This window comes from Thamnophis sirtalis, unplaced genomic scaffold, assembly GCF_051295495.1.
Source record: "Thamnophis sirtalis isolate CommonGarterSnake01/CBP01778 unplaced genomic scaffold, rThaSir2_p1.2 scaffold_2, whole genome shotgun sequence".
Lineage (NCBI taxonomy): Eukaryota > Metazoa > Chordata > Lepidosauria > Squamata > Natricidae > Thamnophis > Thamnophis sirtalis.
The window spans coordinates 53,866,756-53,891,412 of NW_028261382.1; the positions used below are offsets into that span (position 1 = coordinate 53,866,756).

At 46.5% G+C, this 24,657-nt stretch overlaps 2 protein-coding genes across 21 annotated transcripts in view; both read left to right on the plus strand.

The window, feature by feature from the left end:
• The window catches only part of EWSR1 (EWS RNA binding protein 1), a 29,018-nt gene extending 26,942 nt beyond the window's left edge, over positions 1-2,076 (plus strand). For all 20 annotated transcript variants that reach the window (XM_087705575.1, XM_087705583.1, XM_087705582.1 and 17 more), the window contains 2 exons: positions 1,201-1,453; positions 1,549-2,076. In XM_087705575.1, coding sequence (XP_087561701.1) covers positions 1,201-1,453; positions 1,549-1,588 — 293 coding nt within the window. In that variant the 3' untranslated portion in view covers positions 1,589-2,076. The remainder of the gene's footprint in view (positions 1-1,200; positions 1,454-1,548) is intronic.
• Positions 2,077-9,267: 7,191 nt separating this feature from the next.
• The window catches only part of GAS2L1 (growth arrest specific 2 like 1), an 87,554-nt gene continuing 72,164 nt past the window's right edge, over positions 9,268-24,657 (plus strand). Inside the window, exons 1-2 of the mRNA XM_087705600.1 lie at positions 9,268-10,048; positions 15,877-16,554. Coding sequence (XP_087561726.1) covers positions 15,901-16,554 — 654 coding nt within the window. The 5' untranslated portion in view covers positions 9,268-10,048; positions 15,877-15,900. The remainder of the gene's footprint in view (positions 10,049-15,876; positions 16,555-24,657) is intronic.

Here is a 24,657-nt window from a genome sequence, read left to right on the forward strand (position 1 = left end):
TTTAACCACTGCGCCACCTCGGCGAGCGCAACAAACTGTCCCTTTGCTCTGGAAATAGGGATCACTACCACGTCAGAGGCAGGGGGGAAATCCAGCAAATTCTGGTAGCGGAAATTTTGAGTAATTCGGAGAACCGGCAAATACCACCTCTGGCTGGCCATGCCCCCATTATTCTCTGCCTCCTCCCGAGTCCCAGCTGATCGGGAGGGAATGGGAGTTTTGCAGGAACCTTCCCCTGCCACGCCCACCAAGCCATGGCCACAGGGAGGGGTGAAATCCAGCAGGTTCTGGAGAACTGGTAGCAGAAAATTTGAGTAGTTCGGAGAACCAGCAAATGCCACCTCTGGCTGGCCCCAGAGTGGGGTGGGAATGGGGATTTTGCAGTATCCTTCCCCTGCCACGCCCACCAAGCCACGCCGACAGAACCAGAAGTAAAAAAAAATGAATTTTACCACCGGTCCAAGGATGCCATAAACTCTGCCACCTGCTGATTGCTCTTTTGAGGCTCCACAGAGCACATTCTGTGCCTCCATTAACAACAAAAAATTGGCCTTATTTTAGAGCAGCGCTTTTCAAATCGGGCAACTTTTAAGAGGGGTGGACTTCCAGCCCCCCCCCTCCCCCCAAAAAAATCCCCAGAACTTCTAGGATTCAAAGTTCACCTACCTTAAAGTTGCTTAGTTTGAAAAAATTATTAAAATTCAAGATGTATTAGAAAAACCCGATCGCCCCCCGATTTTCAATGTTTTAGCGTGCAAATCACACCACGCAACACCCCACCCCCCTCCGGTTGTCCTCCCAACCTCTTGGCGTAGCTTAAAAGGGGGCGACTGCACCCCAATTTGGGTTGACTCTTCTCTTTGGATGTAGCGAAAGCATGAGAGAGGAAAATGGGGTGCTTGGGCCTTGGCTTGTTGCTTCGTCCACCCCCATCTCTGTCCCGTTGACAAGAGGGACAGACGGATTCTGGGTGTTATTTTTGGTTGGTGGTGGGGAAAGCGGAGGACACTCTCGGACACTCACTTAAAACGCACCCCGCGTTTCCCACAGCTTCCCGAGTGGCTTGACCCGGTTGAGTGTCGCAGGTAAACCAAGCCCGCTGTGGGGGCTTCCGGGACGGCCGCCTTGAGTGTCGCCTGCCTCGGGGGAGGGAGAGGGCCTTGCCTCACCTTGAACCCCCCGCTGTCTTTCCTGACGTAGGTGGTGATCGCGGCAGGGGCGGCCCCAGCGGCATGAGAGGAGGCCGAGGAGGGCTGATGGACCGCGGCGGCCCCGGAGGGATGTTTCGCGGCGGCCGTGGTGGAGACCGAGGCGGGTTCCGAGGAGGCCGTGGCATGGACCGAGGGGGCTTCGGAGGGGGCCGGAGAGGAGGCCCCGGGGGCCCGCCTGGACCTCTAATGGAGCAGCTAGGAGGCCGAGGCAGCAGGCGCGGAGGACCCGGGAAGATGGACAAGTAGGTCTGGGAATTTGGGATGGCGGAGAAGCGGGAGGGAAGTAGGATTCAGGGAGCTCCTTCCCTTCTAATCCGATTCCTTCTCTTTATCCCAGGGGGGAACACCGCCAGGACCGCAGAGACCGGCCCTATTAGCGGCCCGTGGCCTCCCCTCCTTTTTTTCCTGCTGGACTGCATTTACTACCAGATTTATTTTTTAAACCAGAAAAATGTTTTAAATTTATAATTCCATATTTATAATGTTGGCTCCAACATTATGATGATTCCTTGTCTGTACTTAGTATTTTTCACCGTTTGTGGAGAAACATTAAAACAAAAGTTAAATGGTAGCGTGCCGAGTTCTTCTTTATTCTTTTTTCCCCTCCCTTTAAAAAAAAATAAAATCCACAACAAAAACGAGAAACATGGTTGTTTAATTAAAAACTGGTTTTTGTTCTCTTTTTTTTCTTCTTTTCTTTTTCAAAAAAAAAAAAAGCAACTTTGTCGTGAGCATGCCCGGTAAAATTGTGATTTGAAGAGGTCAGGAGGATGGCAAAATTTCATGTAACAAAATGTTCGTGGTTGTGTGATGTTTTTTCTTTTTCTTTTTTTTAAATAAACTTCCAAATGTTTGTAAAACGCAACACTTTTGCAGCATGTCTTCAACACGAGCTCTGGCAGGATCTGTGAGAATCTTTTTTGGGTTCTCAGGAAGACATGGGGGCGCAGCTGGCGTGACGCGCAGATCCTATTTTGCAACTCTCTTCTCTTCCCCACCCCCCCTTGTGAAAAATGACCCTATGGCTGGGAGATAATTTCCCACATGCAAGAATAAATTGAAGGTTTTCTGAAGGTTTTATTCGACTTGTATGCCGCCCTATTCCCGAGGGACTCAGGGCGGCTAACAAAACCAAGGGAGGGGAGGAAGGACGATACAAAAAGGAAAACCACAACGAAAACAAACAACAATACAAAACAGTCTTAAAGGTCTCAACACGCATACCCATTCGAGTAGGGGATGGGACTCAGCAGCCCCAGGCCTGCCGGAACAGCCAGGTCTTGACGGCTTTACGGAAAGCCTGAAGGGTGGTGAGGGTCCGAATCTCCACAGGGAGATCGTTCCAAAGGGCCGGAGCAGCCACAGAGAAGGCTCTCCTCCGAGTGGTTGCCAGCCGACATTGGCCGGCCGATGGAATTCGGAGGAGGCCTAATCTGTGGGATCTAATGGGTCTTTGGGAGGTATTGCACCAGATACCGTGTTTTCCCAAGACAGGGTCTTATACCTCCCCCCCAAAAAATAAGCACTTGGCCTTGTTTTGGGAGAGGTCTTATTATTTTTGAAGTGCAGGAGGAGGCGGCTGCCATGTTGCAAGATTTTGGGAAGGGTTTATGCGCTCAAAAGCCCCGATTGGGCTCTCTATCCGGGGAGGTCTTATTTTCGGGGCAAACAGGGTAGTTCTCGACTTACGACCACTGAGCCCAAATGTTCTGGTGATTAAAAGTGAATCATTTGCTAAGTGAGTTTTGTCCCATTGGGCGACCTTCCTTCCCTCGGTTGTTGAGTGAATCCCCGCCGTCGTTAAGTTCAGTCACACGGTCGCAACCTGAATCTGGCTTCCCCATCGACTTTGCTTGTGAGAAGTGAGGGGCAATCCCCTGATTTTTGGGACACAGTGACAGTCACAAATATGAGGTCCGAGGTCTCTTTTTTCCCCCCCAGTGCCCTTGTAACTTTGGTCACTAAATGAACATTTTGTAAATTACTTTTAAGACCTGGGGACTTCAACTCCCAGAATTCCCCAGCCAATATGGAGTTTTCAAGGACGTTTCTTAAGGTCGTGGGGATGGGAGCTGCGTAGCGAATGAGGCGGGAACCGTTCCCAGCATGGAGAAGTCGCCTCTCCCACAGCAGATGGCAGCACTTCCTAAGCTATCGCACCCCTGTATCTCCCTCTCCAGCATAATGAGCTCAGTGTATTGGCTGCCAGATGTGCAGCTGTGAAAGACTTAAGGCTGCCTTGAATAAAAGGAGCCAACCGTTTCCAGATGCCAGAATCGGAAGTCCTGGAACGTGTCACATTTGGAAGATCGGAACAAAAGGAAAACCGCCCCAGGATTAGGGATTTCAGCCTGGCGCCAGAATCGAGCTGAACATCTCCAATAAAAAGCCCCAATTGGTTAGAGAGAACCCTTGAGGTCATCAAGCCCAACTCCAAACATCCTAGGCTTGGAAGGGACCTTGGAGGTCTTCTAGTCCTGCTCAAACAGGAGAACCTATCCCCTTTCTGTCCAGTCTCTTCTTAAAAGTGCACCCATAACTTCTGGTGACCAGCTGTTCCACTGGTTAATTGTCCTCGCGGTTAGGAAGTTTCTCCTTCGTTCTAAGTTGCATCTCTCCTTTGGAAAATTTCCATCTGTTGGTTCTTGTCCGGGTGCTTTGGAGAATAATTTGACCCCCTCTTCTTTGGGGCAGCCCCTCAAATACCGGAAGACAGCTATCACCTCACCTTCTAGTGACGATTGTCCTCTTTCCTTCCACCTTTCCTAGTGTTATGGACATCTCCAGATAGCCAGATCTTCATCATAATATCTGAAGCAGATTCATTTCAGCCTGACCATTTGTGTCCCAAGTAAGAAGACTTCAGTGATTCATTGGTTTATTTTCCTTGGTGGTCTACGCTCCAGGTCCTCAACGGGTCTTCTCCAACACCATCGCTCAAGGTCTACTCCTGCTTCCATCAAAATCTCTAATGTCGTCTTTTCATCAAAGGCAAATAACTCGCTCTCTTTGATAATAAGAAAAATAATTTATTTGCAAGGCAGAAAACCGGATTCTGCATCTCCCATAGATCGATAAGAGAGCCATCAATGATTGGCTTGACTTGTAGCAGGGGTTGGCAACCATAAACACTCAAAAGAACCACAAAGGTCCCAACTGGAAGCCCCCTCCCTCCCCGGTTCAATTCTGGAGCCAACCAGAAGTCCGGTTCCTGCACCATAGAGTCTCCTCCTAGCACGGCTTCCTTTTTCCTCTACCTTCCCTAACCAAAAGCCCTATCAATGTTGGAGCTGACCGGAAAACCCGCCCCTTACCTGAGAGTCTTCTCCTGGCGCACTGTGCTTCCCCGCCCTAACAGGAAACTCCTCCCAAAATTGTGGCACTGACTGCCAACGGGGAGCCACAGCAGAAGGATGAAAGAGCCACATGCGGCTCCGGAGCCGCAGTTTGCTGACTCCTGGGCTAGAACAGTGCACATACGCACCCGCCGATCACAGAAACCCAAAGGCCAACCTGATCAGCGTGTGCATGCCTGGTTTTTTTAGCCCTTTATGGCCATTTTGGAGGCCATTTTCCAGCCGAAACCAGAAGAGCAGCTGGCGATATCAGACGTGCCCACAGCGAGCTCTCCGTGCCGCCACTAGGCTAGAAACTGTACTTTCCAACGTTTCGGGCTTTCATAGAAATGCCGCTGGCAAATTATTTCCTAGAATCTGGGCTGCCGCCTCGCCCTCTTCCCTGTCCTGTAAATCCCCTTTTCTTTTGTTTTCAAACTTTGCCGTGCGATTATGACTCAGCTAGTGACAAAGCAGAGCGGAGGGACATGAAGCTGCGAACTCTGTCATTTTGCAAAATTGGATCGCCGGACCCAAAACAATCCGAATACAAGAGGAGGGCTAGGCATTTTTTCCCCCTCTTTTGGGTACCAAAGTGGTTCCTTCCGGAGACCAATTCTGAGCGTAGACAAGACTTAAAAGGATAACTTTTTTTTTTAAACTCTGATTCTGGCTCCTTTTCTCTCTCTTTCTTCTTTAAAATCCTCCTTTCCTGCCCTCCTCTTTTAGAGATGACATGTTTTTTTTTCTTCCCAAGGTCTATTCTCACGGTTTCCAGATGGGGATGCAATCAATTCACACCCAAAACATATTTTTATGCTTTAGGAACTACCTTAATAGCTTACAATTATCCTCTCTTGGCTTTGTTGTTGTTTTTTCCTCTCTCACAAAGTTTTGTTTTGTTTTTCATACACCAAAATAAACAGAACCCTTTTTTTTTTTAATCTATTCCTGCCAATAAAATTATATAGACGTGGCCGCAAACTCACCGGAGAGTCAGTCAACTTTGACTTAAAGGAAACTTTTGCATATATCGTTTTATGGTTGATGGCTTATTTGCTTTCCTAATCTTTGCTCTCTGCTCCAATGGGACAAACAATCATGTTTAATCTATTGTCGTAAAAAAGTTAACTTTGCTCCCGATCACTTCTCACGTGTTTATCCCGTGCAGCAGAATATATACATGTATATTTTACAAGATGCCACGAAATCAACAGAGACGGGCGGAGTCCTGGGCCAGAAAATGGGGGAGGAATAAAGTCTGTCTTTGTCCAAGAAAAAATTATAGCAGACAAATATATCTGGCATCTGTCAGAAATGGGGTAGGGTCTCCTGCTTGGACGGGGTTGGACTAGATGACCAACAAGGTCCCTTCCAATTCGGTTATTCGGTTATTCAGAAGTTGTGGGAGCTTCATCCCTGGAGGCTTTCAAGAAGAGACTGGGCTGCCATCTGTCAGAAATGGTGCTTGGACAGGGGGTTAGACTAGATGACCTTCAAGGTCCTTCCAACTGTTCTTCCTTCCTTCTTTCTATTTCTATTTCTATTCTATTTCTATTTATTGAATTTATAGGTCGCCCAATCCCGGAGGACTCCGGGCGACTTACAGAAATAAGAAATATTAAAAAGATTAAAACAAATAAAACACAACAAATTAAAAGAAACACAACATGCACCCAATCTAAGCGGGGCTGGACCTGAATCAAGAGGTCAACAGCCCCAGACCTGCCGGAAAAGCCAGGTTTTGATAGCTTTTCGGAAGGCCATGAGAGTGGGTAGGGTCCGGATCTCTGGGGGTAGCTCATTCCATAGGGCCGGAGCGGCAACAGAGAAGGCCCTGCTCCGAGGCGTCGCCAGCCGACATTGTCCAGCTGATGGCACCTGGAGAAGGTCCATCCTGTGCGATCTTGTCGGTCTTAGGGAGGTGTGCAGCAGAAGACGGTCTCGTAGATATCCGGGTCCTAGGCCATGTAGGGCTTTAAAGGTGATAAAGGTGATTCTTTTTTTTTCTTTTCTCTTCCTTCCTTCCTTCCTTCCTTCCTTCCTTCCTTCCTTCCTTCCTTCCTTCCTTCCTTCCTTCCTTCCTTCCTGCCTGCCTGCCTGCCTGCCTGCCTGCCTGCCTGCCTGCCTGCCTGCCTGCCTGCCTACCTACCTACCTACCTACCTACCTACCTACCTACCTACCTACCTACCTACAGCTTGCCTTCAGAAGGTGTGAGAGCTTCATCCCTGGAGGCTTTCAAGAAGAGACTGGGCTGCCATCTGTCAGAAATGGTGTCGGGCCTCCTGCTTGGACAGGGGGCTAGACTAGATGACCCACAAGGTCCCTTCCAACTCCGTTCATCTGTTTTTAAGACCCTGGGATCACGGTGGTGAGTGGCTCGGTTTCTGATCGCTCCCGAATTGTTTTCGTTGGGTCTCATGACCCACCCCCACCCCCTCCCCATCGCTTTTTGTTTGTGTTGGAGTCCTTGGCCCAGCGCCCTGGGGGTCACGTTGCCCAAATTGGGCGGCTACTTAACATGTCCTAAACCAACAACTCAACAAAAGTTCTCGCGGAGCAGGCTTTGAAGAACTGGGAATAATATTCCGCTTCAATAGCTTTCAATGCTTCGCTCGGCTGGGCCGCTTCCCAAGTTGACGACAATAAAAAGAGGATGTAGATATTTTTTCTTTTTTTTTCCACCGAGGCCCCCCTGGCTCCCCCCCCAGCTCCCTCCCCCTCCCCTCCTTTGTCTCTGTCTCCCTTTATTTGTGTGCCCAGTGAAAAAGCAGGGGGTTTCCATAGCAATCTCCATCCAAAGAGGAACCGAAAAGTGGGCCGGGTTGGAACAAGTCCTTCTGACCTGCCTTCAAATCCTTTGGTCTTAGAGCAGGGGCGGGCAAACTTGGGAACTTTAAGACTTCTGGACTTCAACTCCCAGAGGTCCACAAGTCTTAAAAGTTGAAGTCTACAAGCATGGCTGGCTGAGGAATTCTGGGAGTTGAAGTCCACAAGTCTTAAAATTGAAGCCAAGCATGGCTGGCTGAGGAATTCTGGGAGTTGAAGTCCACAAGTCATAAAAGTTGAAGCCCACAAGCATGGCTGGCTGGGGAATTCTGGAAGTTGAAGTCCACAAGTCTTAAAAGTTGAAGTCCATAAGCATGGCTAGCTGAGGAATTCTGGGAGTTGAAGTCCACAAGTCTTAAAGTTGAAGCCCACAAGCCCATAAGCATGGCTGGCTGAGGAATTCTGGGAGTTGAAGTCCACAAGCCCATAAGCATGGCTGGCTGAGGAATTCTGGGAGTTGAAGTCCAGAAGTCTTAAAAGTTGAAGCCCATAAGCATGGCTGGCTGTGGAATTCTGGGAGTTGAAGTCCACAAGTCTTAAAGTTGAAGTCCACAAGCATGGCTGGCTGAGGAATTCTGGGAGTTGAAGTCCACAAGTCTTAAAAGTTGAAGTCCTCAAGCCCATAAGCATGGCTGGCTGAGGAATTCTGGGAGTTGAAGTCCACAAGTCTTAAAGTTGAAGCCCACAAGCATGGCTGGTTGGGGAATTCTGGGAGTTGAAGTCCACAAGTCTTAAAGTTCCCAAGTTAGCACACCCCTTCCTCTAGAGATAAGGCAGGAAGGGGTGCCCGGCTGTGTGAACGCCGCCCCTGTGGTCTCTGAATCCGGGTTGTAAAAGTCTGAACCAGATCTGACATCCTGCAAAGGACCACCAAGGGTCTCTGAGCTCGCACAGAGCGTTTTTTTTCCCTTAGAAGCAGGAAGTTAAGGGATCTGCTTTCCCTTCTGTAGAAGTTGGGAATGTTCTCTTTAAAAAAAAAATGAGGCTCAAAGGAAGGACAGCAGATAATGCAGGGAGGGATGCCTGGTTGTGTGAAGGCAGCCCCTCCTGCGCTCTGTGTGAACCCGGGTTGAGGTGTGGCTAGAGACAAGAGATTGGGGATGGGGGAATCTGAGCCCAGATCTGACCCTTACCAAGGACTCAAGAGTCTCTGAGCTTGCACAGAGTGTTTTCCCTTTTCTAGAAGTTGGGATATTAAAAAAAAAACTCTCAAAGGAAGCGGGAGGGGGCTTGGGGGGGGAATTTATGAGCATCATTCTGGGAGCCCCCTAAACCAAGGCAAGGTTGCCTCTGAGCGCGTGCAGAGCGCTTTTTTTGTCGCGGCGGCCCGCATTGCGCAATTCCGACACCCTTCCCCCCCACCCCCGCTGGGCCGGGTCCCGCCACCTCCCTCCGGGCCGGAGCAAGGCAGTGCGGAGCCGAAGGAAGCAGGGCGTGTTCGGCTCTTGATCCGGATGAGATCAAGGCGCCGGCCGCGGCGGGCGGAGGCGGAGGGGCTCCGGTTGGCGCAGGACCTGCCCAGCCTCACGCTCGCCGCCTCGGGCACCGCAGGTACGCAGCGCCCCCGGCGAGGGCTGGCCGGGCGCAGCAGTCGGGATGCCCTCGGGGCGCCGGGCGTAAAGGCGCTGCTAGGCTGGCCTTCCTCCTCTTCCTCCTCTTCCTTCTTTTCTCCTCCTCTTCTGCCCACTCCTCATCCCCTCTTCCTCCTCCTCTTCGCCCTCCTCCTCCTCTCTCTCCTTCTCTCCTCCTCTCCTCTTCCTCATCCCCTCTTCCTCCTCCTCTCTCTCCTCTCCTCCTCCTCTCCTCTTCCCCATCCCCTCTTCCTCCTCCTCTTCGCACTCCTCCTCCTCTCTCTCCTCCTCCTTTACCTCCTCCTCCCCTCTCTCCTTCTCTCCTCCTCCTCTCCTCTTCCTCATCCCCTCTTCCTCCTCCTCCTCTCTCTCCTCTCCTCCTCCTCTTTTACCTCCTCCTCCCCTCTCTCCTCTCCTCCTCTCCTCTTCCTCATCCCCTCTTCCTCCTCTTCTCCCTCCTCCCCTCTCCTTCTCCTCCTCTCCTCTTCCTCATCCCCTCTTCCTCCTCCTCTCTCTCCTTCTCTCCTCTTCCTCATCCCCTCTTCCTCCTCCTCTCCTCTTTTTCTTCCTCCTCCTCTCCCTCCTCTCCCTCCTCTCCCTCCTCTCGTTCCTCCCCTCCTCCTTTTCTTCCTCCTACTCTTCCCCATCCTCTCCTCCTCCTCATCTCCCTCCTCCTCTCCCTCCTCCTTCTCTCCTCCTCCTGCCGGACGCCCAGCTCCACCTCTTCCTTCGCCTGGAGCCGCGGGATCCCCGGCCAGAGGCTGGCCAGCTCAGCGCCAGCAGCAGCAGCACCAGCCCCGACTCGCCTCGGCTGCCTCCCACTCGTCTCGCTCGCTCGCTTGGCGCTCCTCCAGGACCCCGGCCGGCTCTCCCCCACCCTCCCCGCCGCGCAGCCTCGGCTCTCCAGCCCAGCGCCGCCTCCAGGATCCCGGGCAGAGAAGGAGGAGGATAGCCCCGCACGTGGGCCAGGCGGAAGGGAGCCGAGATGCCGGACCGGCCGGGCTGAGCCGGCAGCGGGCAAGCCGGGCATGAGGCGCGGGGAGGATCCGGCCAGCCTGCCCTGAGCCGCCCCCGACAGAGCCGCCCGCGATGGCCGCGCAGGTGAGTCCCCCTGCGGCGCATCTTTGAGGGGGGGGGAAGTGGGGAGAAAGGTTGCGCCCCCCCCCCCGGCTTTTTCAGCTGCGCAGCGACTTCAGCGGGGAAACTGCGGCGGCCGCGGGGATGACTTGCAGGTGGGAACGGTGCCCATCGCGGGTCCTGGCCTCTCCGCTCCCCGCATCCCCCGGTAAGGCGAGGGGGGGTGTCTTTCTGGAGAGGAGCCGGTGGGCAGGCCGGTGGGTTGGACCTGGGAGCAGGGAAGCCGGGAACCATGGGCATCGGAGTCCCTGGGGTAATGGCAGGGAAGCCCGGGAACCATGGGCATCGGAGTCCCTGGGGTAATGGCACGGAAGCCCGGGAACCATGGGCATTGGGAGTCCCAATAACTGGAACTCCAATGCCCATGATTCCCAGGCTGTCCTGCCAGAAGACCTCCAAGGCTTTCTCTCCTCTAACTGCCCCCCCCCCCGCGTCCCAACCCGACGACCTCCCCCACATCTGGCTGCCACGTTTCCTTTGGAAGATGGCAGGTGACGCCGAGGGTTGCGCGTCCGAGCCGATGCGGGGGCTCCCCTGTCTGTCTGTCTGTCAGCCCCTCTCTGCCTGCCCCCACCCCCTCTCTCACACACACACACCCCGGTCTTCCCGAGCTGTATCCGACCCCGGGAATGGGCTGTGGAGGGGGCTAAAATCACCCGGATCGCGCGCAGCGGATGACAGACAGACGTGGGAGAATCGGAGCGATGCGGAGGGCCAAGTTGGTGCGGGGCGCTGTTTAGTCGGCAATAACTGAACTAAGTGGGGAATGCGCCCCCCCCCAACCACTCCCACCGCCCCTCTTCTGCCCAGCATCCTCCCCCCCCCCTTGTCTGGAGGATGCCTGCTTTCACTTTCCAATTTTGTGAGAAAGGGGGCATTAACCCTTCCCCCCCCCAAAAAAAAACCTCCGACTCCCCCCTTTCTCTTGGATTGAGCGGGGTGCCGTTTAAGCATCTTCGTTGTTATTTATTTTCCATTTCTTTGTTTTGTCAAGCGTGCATAAGGTAATAGATACGTACAGACAAGATTAGGAACACAGGAAATGGATACGAATACAAGGGGATTCTTAGGACGGTTAGGCACGCTTATTGACGGCCCTTAAAGACCTCTTAGGAATGGGGTGAGGCCGACTAAGTAAGGCAGCCCAAGGTTTAAAGTCTTGGGGGGTTTGGGGGAAGGAAACCACAGTGTCAGGTGCTGCAATTCCAGGCATTGACCATTCTGTAAGCTGGGACTCGAACTCCCAGTCTCCTGATGGCTGGCTCAAAGTCACCATACTGGATAGGGTCTCCTGTTTGAGCAGGGGGTTGGACTAGGTCACCAACGGGTGGTCCACGAGGAAATGTTGGTGGTCTGCAGAAAAATTATTTGCGTTTTTTATATTGCACTAAATCAGGGGTCCTCAAACTGCGGCCCCTGGGATGGATTCGTGCAATGAATGCTTGTGTTGCTGCAGAGAGTCTCCCCATTTGGGGTCTTTTTGTGTGGGTCGGAGGGGGGAAGGAATTCCCACTTGGGGTCTGCTTCGGCCTCCTGTTGAGGGGCTTTGGGTGAAGGCTGGAGGGAAGCGACGCTGGTGGGGAAGAGCCGGTGGGCCTCGTTCCAGTGGGATTGCATCACGGCCTGGAACTGGCTGACCATCTCAGCCCACTGAGCCTCCAGGCGCCAGCACCTGGCCTTGCACTCCCGCAGGTCTTCCCTCTGCTTGGAAAGCCTATTCTCCTAGTCCTCAGTGAGGTGCTTCTGCTGAGCCTCCTTCTCGACCAGATCCAATTTGAACTGAGTTCTTTTGCCAACTCTTTCTCCTGGTGGCTGCTTAGCTCCAGAAACTGCTTTCTGTTGGGGGCGCTAAGGAGCCGGGTGGGCAGGTGAGAGGTGGCGAGTAGAGTAGAGTAGGTTCCCCTCGACATGATTGACATTGAGTTGGCCATGCCCACCCAGCCACATGACCATCTAGCCATACCCAGCCGGTCATTAGTCAGATCAGGTTAATAATACACTAGCAGACTTGGAAGGGACCTTGGAGGTCTTCTAGTCCAACCCCCTGCCTAGGCAGGAAACCCTACACCATTTCAGACCAATGCCTATCCAACATCTTCTTAAAGACTTCCAGTGTTGGGGCATTCACAACTTCTGGAGGCAAGTGGTTTGTGAGGTTTAAAATTATGAATTTAGTGGTCCTTGAGGTCCGAAAGGTTGGTGACTCCTGGACTAGATGACCTCCAAGGTCCCATGCAGTTTTTTTGTTATTTGTCACCAGCCTACTGGGAGGGTTGCAAATAATCATCCCTTGAACCCAGGATAAATGGGGAAGCTTTGGGGTAGGAAAAAGGGTAGAAAATCTATAGATGTCCCCTTTTGAGACTTCTACCCGTCAATCAACTCGGAGAAATCCTCAACCCCTGGGGGCACATAGTAGAAAAACAGGAGCTTCTTGGGTGGAGACGTCTTGGGCACAACATCTGCTTATTTGTGCAGATGTTGGCTGGCAACCAACCAGATGGCTGGCGGCACCTCTTCCGAGGAACACGTTTTTTTATGAAAAGGCGTGTCTGTTTGTGAGCCTAGCATGTCTTACTCTGAAAAAGAACTCACCTGATTCCTGTCGGTTTCATCCATGCATGGAGCTGATCTCTGTCGTAACGAGATGGACCATCCCAGAAGATAAATAGAATAAAACAGAATAACAGAGTTGGAAGGGACCTCGGAGGTCTTCTAGTCCAACCCCCTGCTCAGGCAGGAGACCCTTCACCACTTCAGACAAATGGCTCTTCTTAAAAACTTCCAGTGTTGGGGCATTCACAACTTCTGGAGGCAGGGAGTTCCACGGGTTATTACTTCTCACTGTCAGGAAATTCCTCCTTAGTTCTAGATTGCTTCTCTCCTTGATTAGTTTCCATCCTTGACTTCTTGTCCTGCCTTAAGCTGTGTTCGATAAGGGAGGGAGGAATAGGAGCATCGATTAACATGCCTGATGTAAAAACAAAGAAAGCTAATTACAGGTGGGAGGCAGGTGGACGGGCCTATCATGGGCCCAATGGCCAAATTGGTTAACATTGTATAAAGGGAGGTATCTCTTTAATGGCTTTTACACTCTGACGATGTTAGCTGTGGCTAACGAAAGCTTAGCAAGCAATATATTTTAAAGTTCCAGAGATCGCAATGTCTGATATAGATAGATAGATAGATAGATAGATAGATAGATAGATAGATAGATAGATAGAGATAGATAGATAGATAGATAGATAGATAGAGATAGATAGATGATAGATAGATATAGATATAGATAGATGATAGATAGATATAGATATAGATATAGATATAGATATAGATAGATATAGATATAGATATAGATAGATAGATAGATAGATAGATAGATAGATAGATAGATATAGATAGAGAGATAGAGAGATAGAGAGATAGAGAGATAGAGAGATAGATAGATAGATAGATAGATAGATAGATAGATAGATATAGAGATATAGATATATAGAGATAGAGAGATAGAGATAGAGAGATATAGATTAGATAGATAGATAGATAGATAGATAGATAGAGAGAGAGAGAGAGAGATAGAGAGATAGAGAGATAGAGAGATAGAGATAGATAGATAGATAGATAGATAGATAGATAGATAGATAGATATAGATAGATAGATAGATAGATAGATAGATAGAGATAGAGAGATAGAGAGATAGAGATAGAGATAGATAGATAGATAGATAGATATAGAGATATAGAGATATAGATAGATAGATAGATAGATAGATAGATAGATAGAGATAGAGAGATAGAGATAGATAGATAGATAGATAGATAGATAGATAGATAGATAGAAATAGAGATATAGAGATAGAGATAGATAGATAGACATAGATATAGATATATAGATATAGAGATAGAGATAGAGATTAGAGAGATAGAGAGATAGATAGATAGAGATAGAGAGATATAGAGATATAGATATAGATAGATATAGGTATAGGTATAGGTATAGGTATAGGTATAGGTATAGGTATAGGTATAGGTATAGGTATAGGTATAGGTAGGTAGATAGATAGATGATTGATAGATAGATAGATAGATAGATAGATAGATAGATAGATAAATGTAGAGATAGATGATAGATTAGATATAGATTAAATATAGATAGATGATATATAGATATAGATGATATAGATATAGATATAGATAGATCAATATAGATATAGATATAGATATAGATAAATGCGCACTGCTTTTTTTTCCCATTTTGAATAGCACAACAAAGGATGCCCACTGAGAGGAGAAAGCTCAAGAGCTCCTTAAAAAAACTTTTTAAAAATGTATTTATATGCACATAAACTTATTTAAACATACAGGAATTCTGCAGCCTTCTGCTCTCGGTGGGCATACCTTGATGAACCCATCCTATTCGCTTAGTTGAACGATCCAATTTGAGCGTGCCGGCTGGGGGATTCTGGGGGCAGAAGTATCCCATCTGTCTGCTGCTTGAGCAAAGGGTTGGGCTAGAAGACCTCCAAGGTCCCTTCCGACTCTGCGATTCGGTTATTCTGCATGGAACGTAAAGCATTGATTTTGGGTGAGTTGGATTGGGTAGAAATAGGATAAGTATGTTTTAAGGCCTGAGCTGGTTACCATGCTGGATCAGGATGATACAGGATTAATAGAGAGAAGGTGGGGAAAGTGAGATTTTAGCCGAATGGAGGGCTAAGTTATTTTCAGCATTTAAATCAGCTTCCCCCCCCCCCCCTTAGCAACGGGACTTTCAGGCAATCTGATCAATTTCTTTTGGCTTTATCTGGTTTCTCATAGCCATTTCGATTCCCTCCCCCTTTTCCCCCCACTTTCAGCTGTTTATAAAATACTGTACGTGTCGTATGGTGTTCGGCCCAAAGTCGCCCAGTTGGCTGTCATACCTACAGCAGGACTAGAACTCACGCTCTCCTGGTGATTGGCCCAAAGTCACCCAGCTGGCTCTCATGCCTTAAATGAGAGTAGAACTCCCAGTCTCCTAGTGATTGGCCCAAAGTCACCGAGCCGCCTTCCGGACCTAACATGGGACTAGAACTCACCATCACCTGGTCTCCGGACCGACACCATAACAGGGGTGGGATTGAAAAAATGTTAGCAACCAGTTCTCTGCCTGGTTGCTGGGTGGGTGTGGTCATGGTGGGCGTGGCTTACTCCACCTCCTGCACCATGACAGAGGGAGGCTGTTTTTGCCCTCCCCGAGGCTCCGGACACTTTCCTCAAGCTTCTCGGACGAAAACAGCCTCCCCCCGAGGCTCCGGACGCCCTGCAGAGGCTGGGAACAAGCCTGTTTTCGGACTTCTGCTACTTTTGGTAGGCCTGTTTCCCACCCCCCCACCCCGCAGGCTACAGAGGCTTTTGTCCAGGAGGATGAAAACGGCCTCCTCTGAGCTCCGGAGGCCCTTGGACGGCTGGAAATGGGCCCACTTCTGGACTTCCGGGAGGCCTGTTTTTCGCCCTCCCAGAGTCTCCGTGCGGGACCTGGCGTGATGAACGGATCGCGTGGAGACTCCTGGGAGGGGCGGGTTGGGGCAAGGTGGACAAAGCCAGCCGGTCCTTGAAGTAACTGGTTTGTCGAAGCCGGTTGAATCCCACCGTTCCTTAAGCACTAGTCGAAATTGACTCTCTTACTATGTCGATTCCCTTTTCTTTCAATATCTTTTTTATCTTCATGAATACGATACAGACTTCCCAGCTCTGTTGTGAAGGACTAAAGCGTTGAGTCCATGCTGATATCTCCCTTCCTCTCTGCCCCACAGTGACTACTCCCAAGACCTTGAACAATGGCCGACCCAAGTAACATCCAGTCCGCGGCTTCTAAGAGCATCCGTCCATTCCGTTCCAGTGAGGAGTATCTCTACGCCATGAAGGAGGACCTGGCGGAGTGGCTGAACACCCTTTACGATCTGGAGGTCCAGATGGAGAACTTCATGGACGCGCTGGAGACGGGCTATGACCTCTGCCAGCACGCCAACAACGTCAACCGGATCGCGCTGGAATTCCAACAGTCGAACCCGGAAGCCGCCTCCCACATGCGGATCCCTCAGAAGGAGGTCATCTTCCAAGCGAAGAACGTGGTCCCCGGCTCGTTCATCGCTCGCGACAACATCTCCAACTTCATCCAGTGGTGCCGTCAGGAGCTGGGCATCCAGGACGTGGTGATGTTCGAAACCAACGACTTGGTGTTGAAGAAGAACGAGAAGAATTTCGTCCTGTGTCTGCTGGAGGTTGCCCGGAAGGGCTCCAAGTTTGGCATGCTCGCTCCCATGCTCATCCAGATGGAAGAGGAGATCGAGGAGGAGATGAGGGACCAGGGGGCCCGTGGGGAGTTGAAGAAAGAGCAGGCGATCCGAGATTCGGGGCCCAACAAGTCTCCCGCGTACCTGAACAAAACACCGCGGATAGCCCTGTGTGACCTCAAGAACCTGGATGAGCTGGTGAGTTTTTGCATTTCTGTTGTTTTTATTGATTGATTGAACGTAGTTGCATCTTCCCCTCCCCATCAGCTTCTCTTTTTTTTAATAAAAGAAATTATTTTTATTACACAAACAACACATACAGACAACAATAAAAAAAAACAGAACAAAAAAAAAGCATCATCACATACAGCATGTCGTTTGGTTACAGGTGTTTTAACATCCATGTTCTCGAATAACATTTACCATCACAGATTTTCCATCTAGTATAACTAAATAGCCTCACTTTCATTGTACAGTATATGTTCAATGATGATTTGTATTTCCCCCCCCCCCAATAAATCATAGTTCCCTTACTGTCAGCACCTCTCCATTAAATAATTAGGAAAGAAAGACCACGAGACTCCATGTGTGGAAATCAAGTGTACTTTTACTAATTAAAAACGATTAAAGGCATAGCGAAGCGAAATCTGAATATTTAGGCGTGAAAGCGATTGATATATAGAATACCCCATTCCCCACCCCTTGGCATCACAGTTACAGTCCAATCATAATTCTCCCAAGTGTCAGGTGTGAGATAACTTCAAAAGGCATCATGAAGATGGAATGTCGGTGCCGTTAGTCCTGGCGGGAAACTCCCACGCATGCGTAGTCCGATCAACCAGAACCTTCCTCCAGAACCTTCCTCCAGCACAATGAGTAACCCCTCCCAAATACCATTCCCCCCCTCCCCGTTTCATGGCAGCTGAAGCAACAGCAAAGCAGAGGCTGACACTTACATTCTTGTATTAAAATGTTTTTATTTTCCATTTTTCATTTTCATACAGTCACATATATACTGTGCATAGCCGGGGACATACAACATTAAACAATAATCACAGCAATTCCTCTTGTCAACAATACCTCCCAAAAATAGAAACCCAATATACCTCTTCCACTCTCCATACACCTCTTTCTTCCGCCCCGCTCCAACTTTCTATCTTCCCTCCATCATTCCTCTCTACCCTACTTCCCCTCCCCCTCTACCACTCCTCTCTCCCAGTCCACTCGCTCCCTTCCTTCTCACCCTCCCTCCCATCCTCTCTCCCGTCCCTCTCTACCCCTCTTTCTTCTATCCCGCTACTCCTCCCCTTGGTGTATTTCTACTATATGCCAATGTATTCAGCTTGTCCTATTTTTACGGAGAAATTAAAGAGAAACAGTATACATGTGAAATCGCATTACATTCTTGATTATCTATTTAATAACAGTATACCTTTATATAATCCCCATGTGAAAGAAAAGGGTTTTTTTTACCAACCATTTATATTTATATATCACTATTTTCCGTTATACGTAATTCCACCAATCAACTATCAGGTATGCGTATGTTCATTGTTATCCTTGTACCTCTTACCTTCAAACAGAGATCTTATTCCTTCATTTTTCAACAAAGTATTATAAGTAGTCGCTACATATATATATACCAATTTTTAATTATTCCCTTATTAAAATTATGTATCAACAACAAGGTATCATTGTCCCCCTTCCTTTTTGTTTCAAAAGTTTTATTTCTTTTAAGGCAAACATTTAATCATTCCTCAATCAGTAAGACATCGAAGTACAATTTTTTGTATGTCAAAATAATTCTAGTTTACCACCAAATTCTTGTCTAGCCTAATATATACCCCTCCCTCCCTCCCCCCTCTCCCCCAACCCACCTTCCCCCCCCCCGACTTCCCAGAACCCGTACACGGTATGGATTTCTAACAAACACAGTCTAAAATCTGTTGAGAAAAATAAATAAATAAAAAAAATTAATGACATTCTAGATTGACCTTAGCTTCTTCTTGCTGAACCAACTTTAAACAATTTAAATCATTTCTGATCTTAAGCATAGGCTAGCTGGAGTTTCTTGGTCCCATATTTATTTTGTATATAGTCAATCCATTTTTTCCAGTCTCGTTTATATCTCTCATTTGAGTGATCTTTAAGATATGCCGATATTTTAGCCATCTCGGCTAAATTTGTGACTCTCAGTGTCCATTCTTGAGTTGTAGGCAAGTCTTCCTTCTTCCAGTATTGCGCCACCAACAGTCTTGCTGCCGTTATTAGATGCAGAATCAAGTTAGTCTCTACCACTGTAAAGTCAGTACCTATACTTAGTAAGAATAAGGAGTAAACTTTATCCTTCTTTTAAAGATATTTTGCATAATCCACCATATTTTTATCCAAAATGCCTTAACCTTTTGGCAGGTCCACCATATATGAAAATATGTAGCATCGAGAGAGCCACATCTCCAACATTTAGGCTGTAAGTTCGGATACATAGAAGCCAGCTTTTAAGGATCTAAGTGCCATCTATAGAACATCTTATAAAAATTTTCTCTCAGGTTTTGAGCTTGTGTAAATTTCACATTTCTTACCCAGATTCTTTCCCATGTATCCAACATTATTGGTTCTTCAATGTTTTGAGCCCACTTTATCATACAATCTTTAACTAATTCTGTTTCCGAATCCATCTGTATTAATACATTATATATCCTCTTTATATGCATTAAGCTTTGATCTCTTATTCCCTGTCCCCCTTCCTTTTTATCTGTAAGCCACCCTGAGTCTCTCGAGAGTGGGCGGCATACAAACCCTATAAATGAATGAATGAATGAATGAATAAATAAATAAATAAATAAATTGTAATATGTTCTTAAGGTTATACATTATATCACCAATCCTCTATCAAGTATACATAAAATCGTTGTTATCCTTGTCCTTTTTAAAGCAAAAAATTCTAAAATATTCAATGCCCATCAGCTTCTCAAGACAGTATTTCAAGCTTCCTCTATCATTCAGAATAGAATAGAATAACAAGAGTTGGAAGGGACCTTGGAGGGGATCTTGGAAGGGTCCCATTGCAGACTAAGGGCTGTCCAAACTCTTCTTAAAAGCCTCCAGTGATGTAGCATCCCCAACTTCTGGAGGCAAGTCGTTCCGCTGATTAATTGTCCTCACTGTCAGGAAATTCCCCCTTAGTTCTAAGTTGCTCCTCTCCTGGATGAGTTTCCATCCCTTGTTTCTTGTCCTGCCTTCAGGTGCTTTGGAGAATAGCTTGACTCCCTCTTCTTGGAGATATTGGAACTCTTGCTATCATGTCACCCCCTAGTCCTTCTATTCATTAAACTAAGGTAAAGATTCCGCTGGTCGTTCCTGACTCTAGGGGGCGGTGCTCATCTCTGTTTCTAAGCCAAAGCACCAGCATTGTCCGAAGAAGTCGCTGTGGTCATGTGGGCCTTTGGCTTAATGTTAACCCGGTTTGCTGAAGGCGGGTGGGAGATAGTAAGGTGAGATAAGACAATGCCAGACTTGGCTTTTAAGGAATTTAGAGCTTTAATTGTTCTGAGAAGAGCTTTTCGAGTTGTGGTTTGGAAGCTCTTTAAATATTTAGTTCAGTCAACATCTGATTGTCTTGGATGCGTCTTTTGCCAAAATGTGTTTGGTTTTGGCCGCCTTTCTCTTGTGTCATCTTTATGCCTTTTTAGAATGGAATGGAATGGAATAGAATAGAATAGGAATAAGGAAAGAAGGAAGGAGAATAGAATAGAATAGAATAGGGAAAAGAATAGAATAGAAATAGAATAGGAATAAGGAAAGAAGGAAGGAGAATAGAATAGAATAGAATAGAATAGGAATAAGGAAAGAAGGAAGGAGAATCGAATAGAATAGGGAAAAGAATAGAATAGAATAGAAATAGAATAGAATAGGAATAAGGAAAGAAGGAAGGAGAATAGAATAGAATAGAATAGAATAGGAATAAGGAAAGAAGGAAGGAGAATAGAATAGAATAGAATAGAATAGGAATAAGGAAAGAAGGAAGGAGAATCGAATAGAATAGGGAAAAGAATAGAATAGAATAGAAATAGAATAGAATAGGAATAAGGAAAAAAGGAAGGAGAATAGAATAGAATAGAAATAGAATAGGAATAAGGAAAGAAGGAAGGAGAATAGAATAGAATAGGAATAAGGAAAGAAGGAAGGAGAATCGAATAGAATAGGGAAAAGAATAGAATAGAATAGAATAGAATAGAATAGGAATAAGGAAAAAAGGAAGGAGAATAGAATAGAATAGAAATAGAATAGGAATAAGGAAAGAAGGAAGGAGAATAGAATAGAATAGGAATAAGGAAAGAAGGAAGGAGAATAGAATAGAATAGAAATAGAATAGGAATAAGGAAAAAAGGAAGGAGAATAGAATAGAATAGGAATAAGGAAAAAAGGAAGTAGAATAGAATAGAAATAGAATAGGAATAAGGAAAGAAGGAAGGAGAATAGAATAGAATAGGAATAAGGAAAGAAGGAAGGAGAATAGAATAGAATAGGAATAAGGAAAGAAGGAAGGAGAATCGAATAGAATAGGGAAAAGAATAGAATAGAATAGAATAGAATAGGAATAAGGAAAAAAGGAAGGAGAATAGAATAGAATAGAAATAGAATAGGAATAAGGAAAGAAGGAAGGAGAATAGAATAGAATAGGAATAAGGAAAAAAGGAAGGAGAATAGAATAGAATAGAAATAGAATAGGAATAAGGAAAAAAGGAAGGAGAATAGAATAGAATAGAAATAGAATAGGAATAAGGAAAGAAGGAAGGAGAATAGAATAGAATAGGAATAAGGAAAGAAGGAAGGAGAATCGAATAGAATAGGGAAAAGAATAGAATAGAATAGAATAGAATAGAATAGGAATAAGGAAAAAAGGAAGGAGAATAGAATAGAATAGAAATAGAATAGGAATAAGGAAAGAAGGAAGGAGAATAGAATAGAATAGGAATAAGGAAAGAAGGAAGGAGAATAGAATAGAATAGAAATAGAATAGGAATAAGGAAAGAAGGAAGGAGAATAGAATAGAATAGGAATAAGGAAAAAAGGAAGTAGAATAGAATAGAAATAGAATAGGAATAAGGAAAGAAGGAAGGAGAATAGAATAGAATAGGAATAAGGAAAGAAGGAAGGAGAATAGAATAGAATAGGAATAAGGAAAGAAGGAAGGAGAATAGAATAGAATAGGGAAAAGAATAGAATAAAATAGAATAGAAATAGAATAGGAATAAGGAAAGAAGGAAGGAGAATGGAATAGAATAGGGAAAAGAAAACAATAGAATAGAATAGGAATAAGGAAAGAAGGAAGGAGAATAGAATAGAATAATAGAATAGAATAGGATAGGAATAAGGAAAGAAGGAAGGAGAATAGAATAGAATAGGGAAAAGAAAAGGATAGAATAGAATAGAATAGGAATAAGTAAAGAAGGAAGGAGAATAGAATAGAATAGGAATAAGGAAAGAAGGAAGGAGAATAGAATAGAATAGAGAAAGGAATAGAATAGAATAGAAATAGAATAGGAATAAGGAAAGAAGGAAGGAGAATAGAATAGAATAGGGAAAAGAAAAGGATAGAATAGAATAGGAATAAGGAAAGAAGGAAGGAGAATAGAATAGAATAGGAATAAGGAAAGAAGGAAGGCGAATAGAATAGAATAGAGAAAGGAATAGAATAGAATAGAAATAGAATAGGAATAAGGAAAGAAGGAAGGAGAATAGAATAGGGAAAAGAAAAGAATAGAATAGGAATAAGGAAAGAAGGAAAGAAGGAAGGAGAATAGAATAGGGAATAGGGAATAGAATAGAATAGAAATAGGATTCTTTATTGGGCAAGTGTGATTGGACACACAAGGAATTTGTCTTTGGTGCAGATGCTCTCGGTGTACATAAAAATACAAGATACATCCTTCAAGAATCATAAGGTACAACACTTAATAATAGTCACAGGCTACAAATAAGCAATCAAATAATATTAGGAAACAATCAATATAAATCATAAGGATACAAGCAACAGAGTTACAGTCCTAAGTGGGAGGAGATGGGGGATAGGAACGATGAGAAGACTATTAGTAATAGTAATGCAGCCTTAGTGAATAGTTTGACAGTGGGGAGGGAATTATTTGTTTAGCAGAGTGATGGCATTCGGAAAAAACCTGTCCTTGTGTGTCTAGTTGTTCTGGTGTGCAGTGCCCTATTGCGTCGTTTTGAGGGTAGGAGTTGAAACAATTGATGTCCAGGATGTGAGGGGTCTGTAGATATTTTCACAACCCTCTTTTTGACTCGTGCAGTGCGCAGGTCCTCAATGGAAGGCAGGTTGGCAGCCCTTGTTTCTTTCTGCCGTTCTGATTCTCCTCTGACGTCTCCGTCTGTCTTGTTGGGTTGCAGAGCCAAGCCAGACAGTGATGGAGCTGCAGATGAGAGACTCAATCCTTCCTCTGTAGAACAGAATCAGCAGCTCCTTGGGCACTTCGAACTTCCTGAGTTGGTGCATCTCCTTTTATTAGATCTGCAGACTCCTTAATCTCTTTCTCCAATATATATTTATATATAAAACCCCGTCTATATAAATAACGCTCGCTGCACGGATTTGTTTTATTGGTGGGAATCGTTGTCCTGTTCTGTCTTTTAAAGTAGGTTACTATGATTGACAGCTAACAATGGGCCCCTGCTCATGGGAGCCTCTGTTAAAATGTGACATTAAAAGGGGGGGGGGATTAGACAAACTCAGACAGACATTCTTCATTATACAGTTTCCTGGGAGAACCAGCCAAACTGTGCCAGTAGGATGTCAAACCACTCATTAGTGAGAAACATGAATAAATGAACCCAGGCCAAATTCAGCATATTGTTATGTCAGAGTTTTTCCTGATCCTTGTTTTCCCTCTGCGTGCTTCTTGTCCCAGCTGCCGTTTGCATGATTTGACTTTATCTAAAGAAGGAAGCCATTGCGAAAATGAAACTGGACAAAAGGATAAATACAGATTCATAGAGTTGGAAGGGACCTTGTAGGTCATCTAGCCCAACCCCCCCTCCCAAGCAGGAGACCCTACACCATTTCGGACAGAGGGCAGTCCGGTCTCTTCTTGAAAGCCTCCAGGGATGAAGCTCCCACAACTTCTGTTCCATGGGTTGATTGTTCTCACGGTCAGGAAATTCCTCCTTATTTCCAGGTTGAATCTCTCCTTGTTCAGTTTCCATCCATTCTTCCTTGTCTGGCCTTCAAAGATACTTTGGAAAATAGCTTGACCCCCCCACTCCTCTCTGTGGCAGCCCCTCAAATATTGGAAGACTGCTATCCAGTCTCCCCTGGTCCTTCTCTTCACTAGACCAACCATGCCCAGTTCCCGCAACCGTTCTTCATATGTTTTAGCCTCCAAGGCCTTTGATCATCTTAGATAGATTCAGATTAACAGAGTTGGAAGGGATCTTGTAGGTCATCTAGCCCAACCCCCCTCCCAAGCAGGAGACCTACTCCATTTCTGACAGAGGGCAGTCCAATCTCTTCTTGAAAGCTTCCAAGGATGAAGCTCCCACAACTTCTGTTCCATGGGTTGATGGTTCTCACGGTCAAGAAATTCCTCCTTATTTCCAGGTTGAATCTCTCCTTGGTCACTTTCCATCCATTCTTCCTTGTCTGGCCTTCAAAGATGCTTTGGAGAATAGGTTGACCTCCTCCTCTCTGTGGCAGCCCCTCAAATATTGGAAGACTGCTATCATGTCTCCCCTGGTCCTTCTCTTCACTAGACTAGCCATGCCCAGTTCCTGCAACCGTTCTTCCTATGTTTTAGCCTCCAGGCCTTTGATCATCTTAAGATAGATTCAGATTATAACAGTTGGAAGGGAACTTGTGGGTCATCTAGTCCAACCCCCTCTGTCCAAGCAGGAGACCTAACACCATTTCTGACAAATGGCAGTCCAGTCTCTTCTTGAAAGCCTCCAGTGATGAAGCTCCCACAATTTCCGAAGGCAACTTCTGTTCCATGGGTTGATTCTTCTCACTGTCAGAAAATTCCTCCTTATTTCCAGGTTGAATCTCTCCTTGGTCAGCTTCCATCCATTGTTCCTTGTCTGGCCTTTGGGTGCTTTGGAAAATAGCTCTTCCTCTGTGTGGCAGCCCCTTAAATATTAGACAATTGCTCTCCTGTCTCCCCTGGTCCTTCTCTTCACTAGACCAGCCAGGCCCAGTTCCTGCAACCGTTCATCGTATGTTTTAGCCTCCGGTCCCCTCATCATCCTGGTTGCTCTTCTCTGCCCTCTTTCTAGAGTCTCAACCTC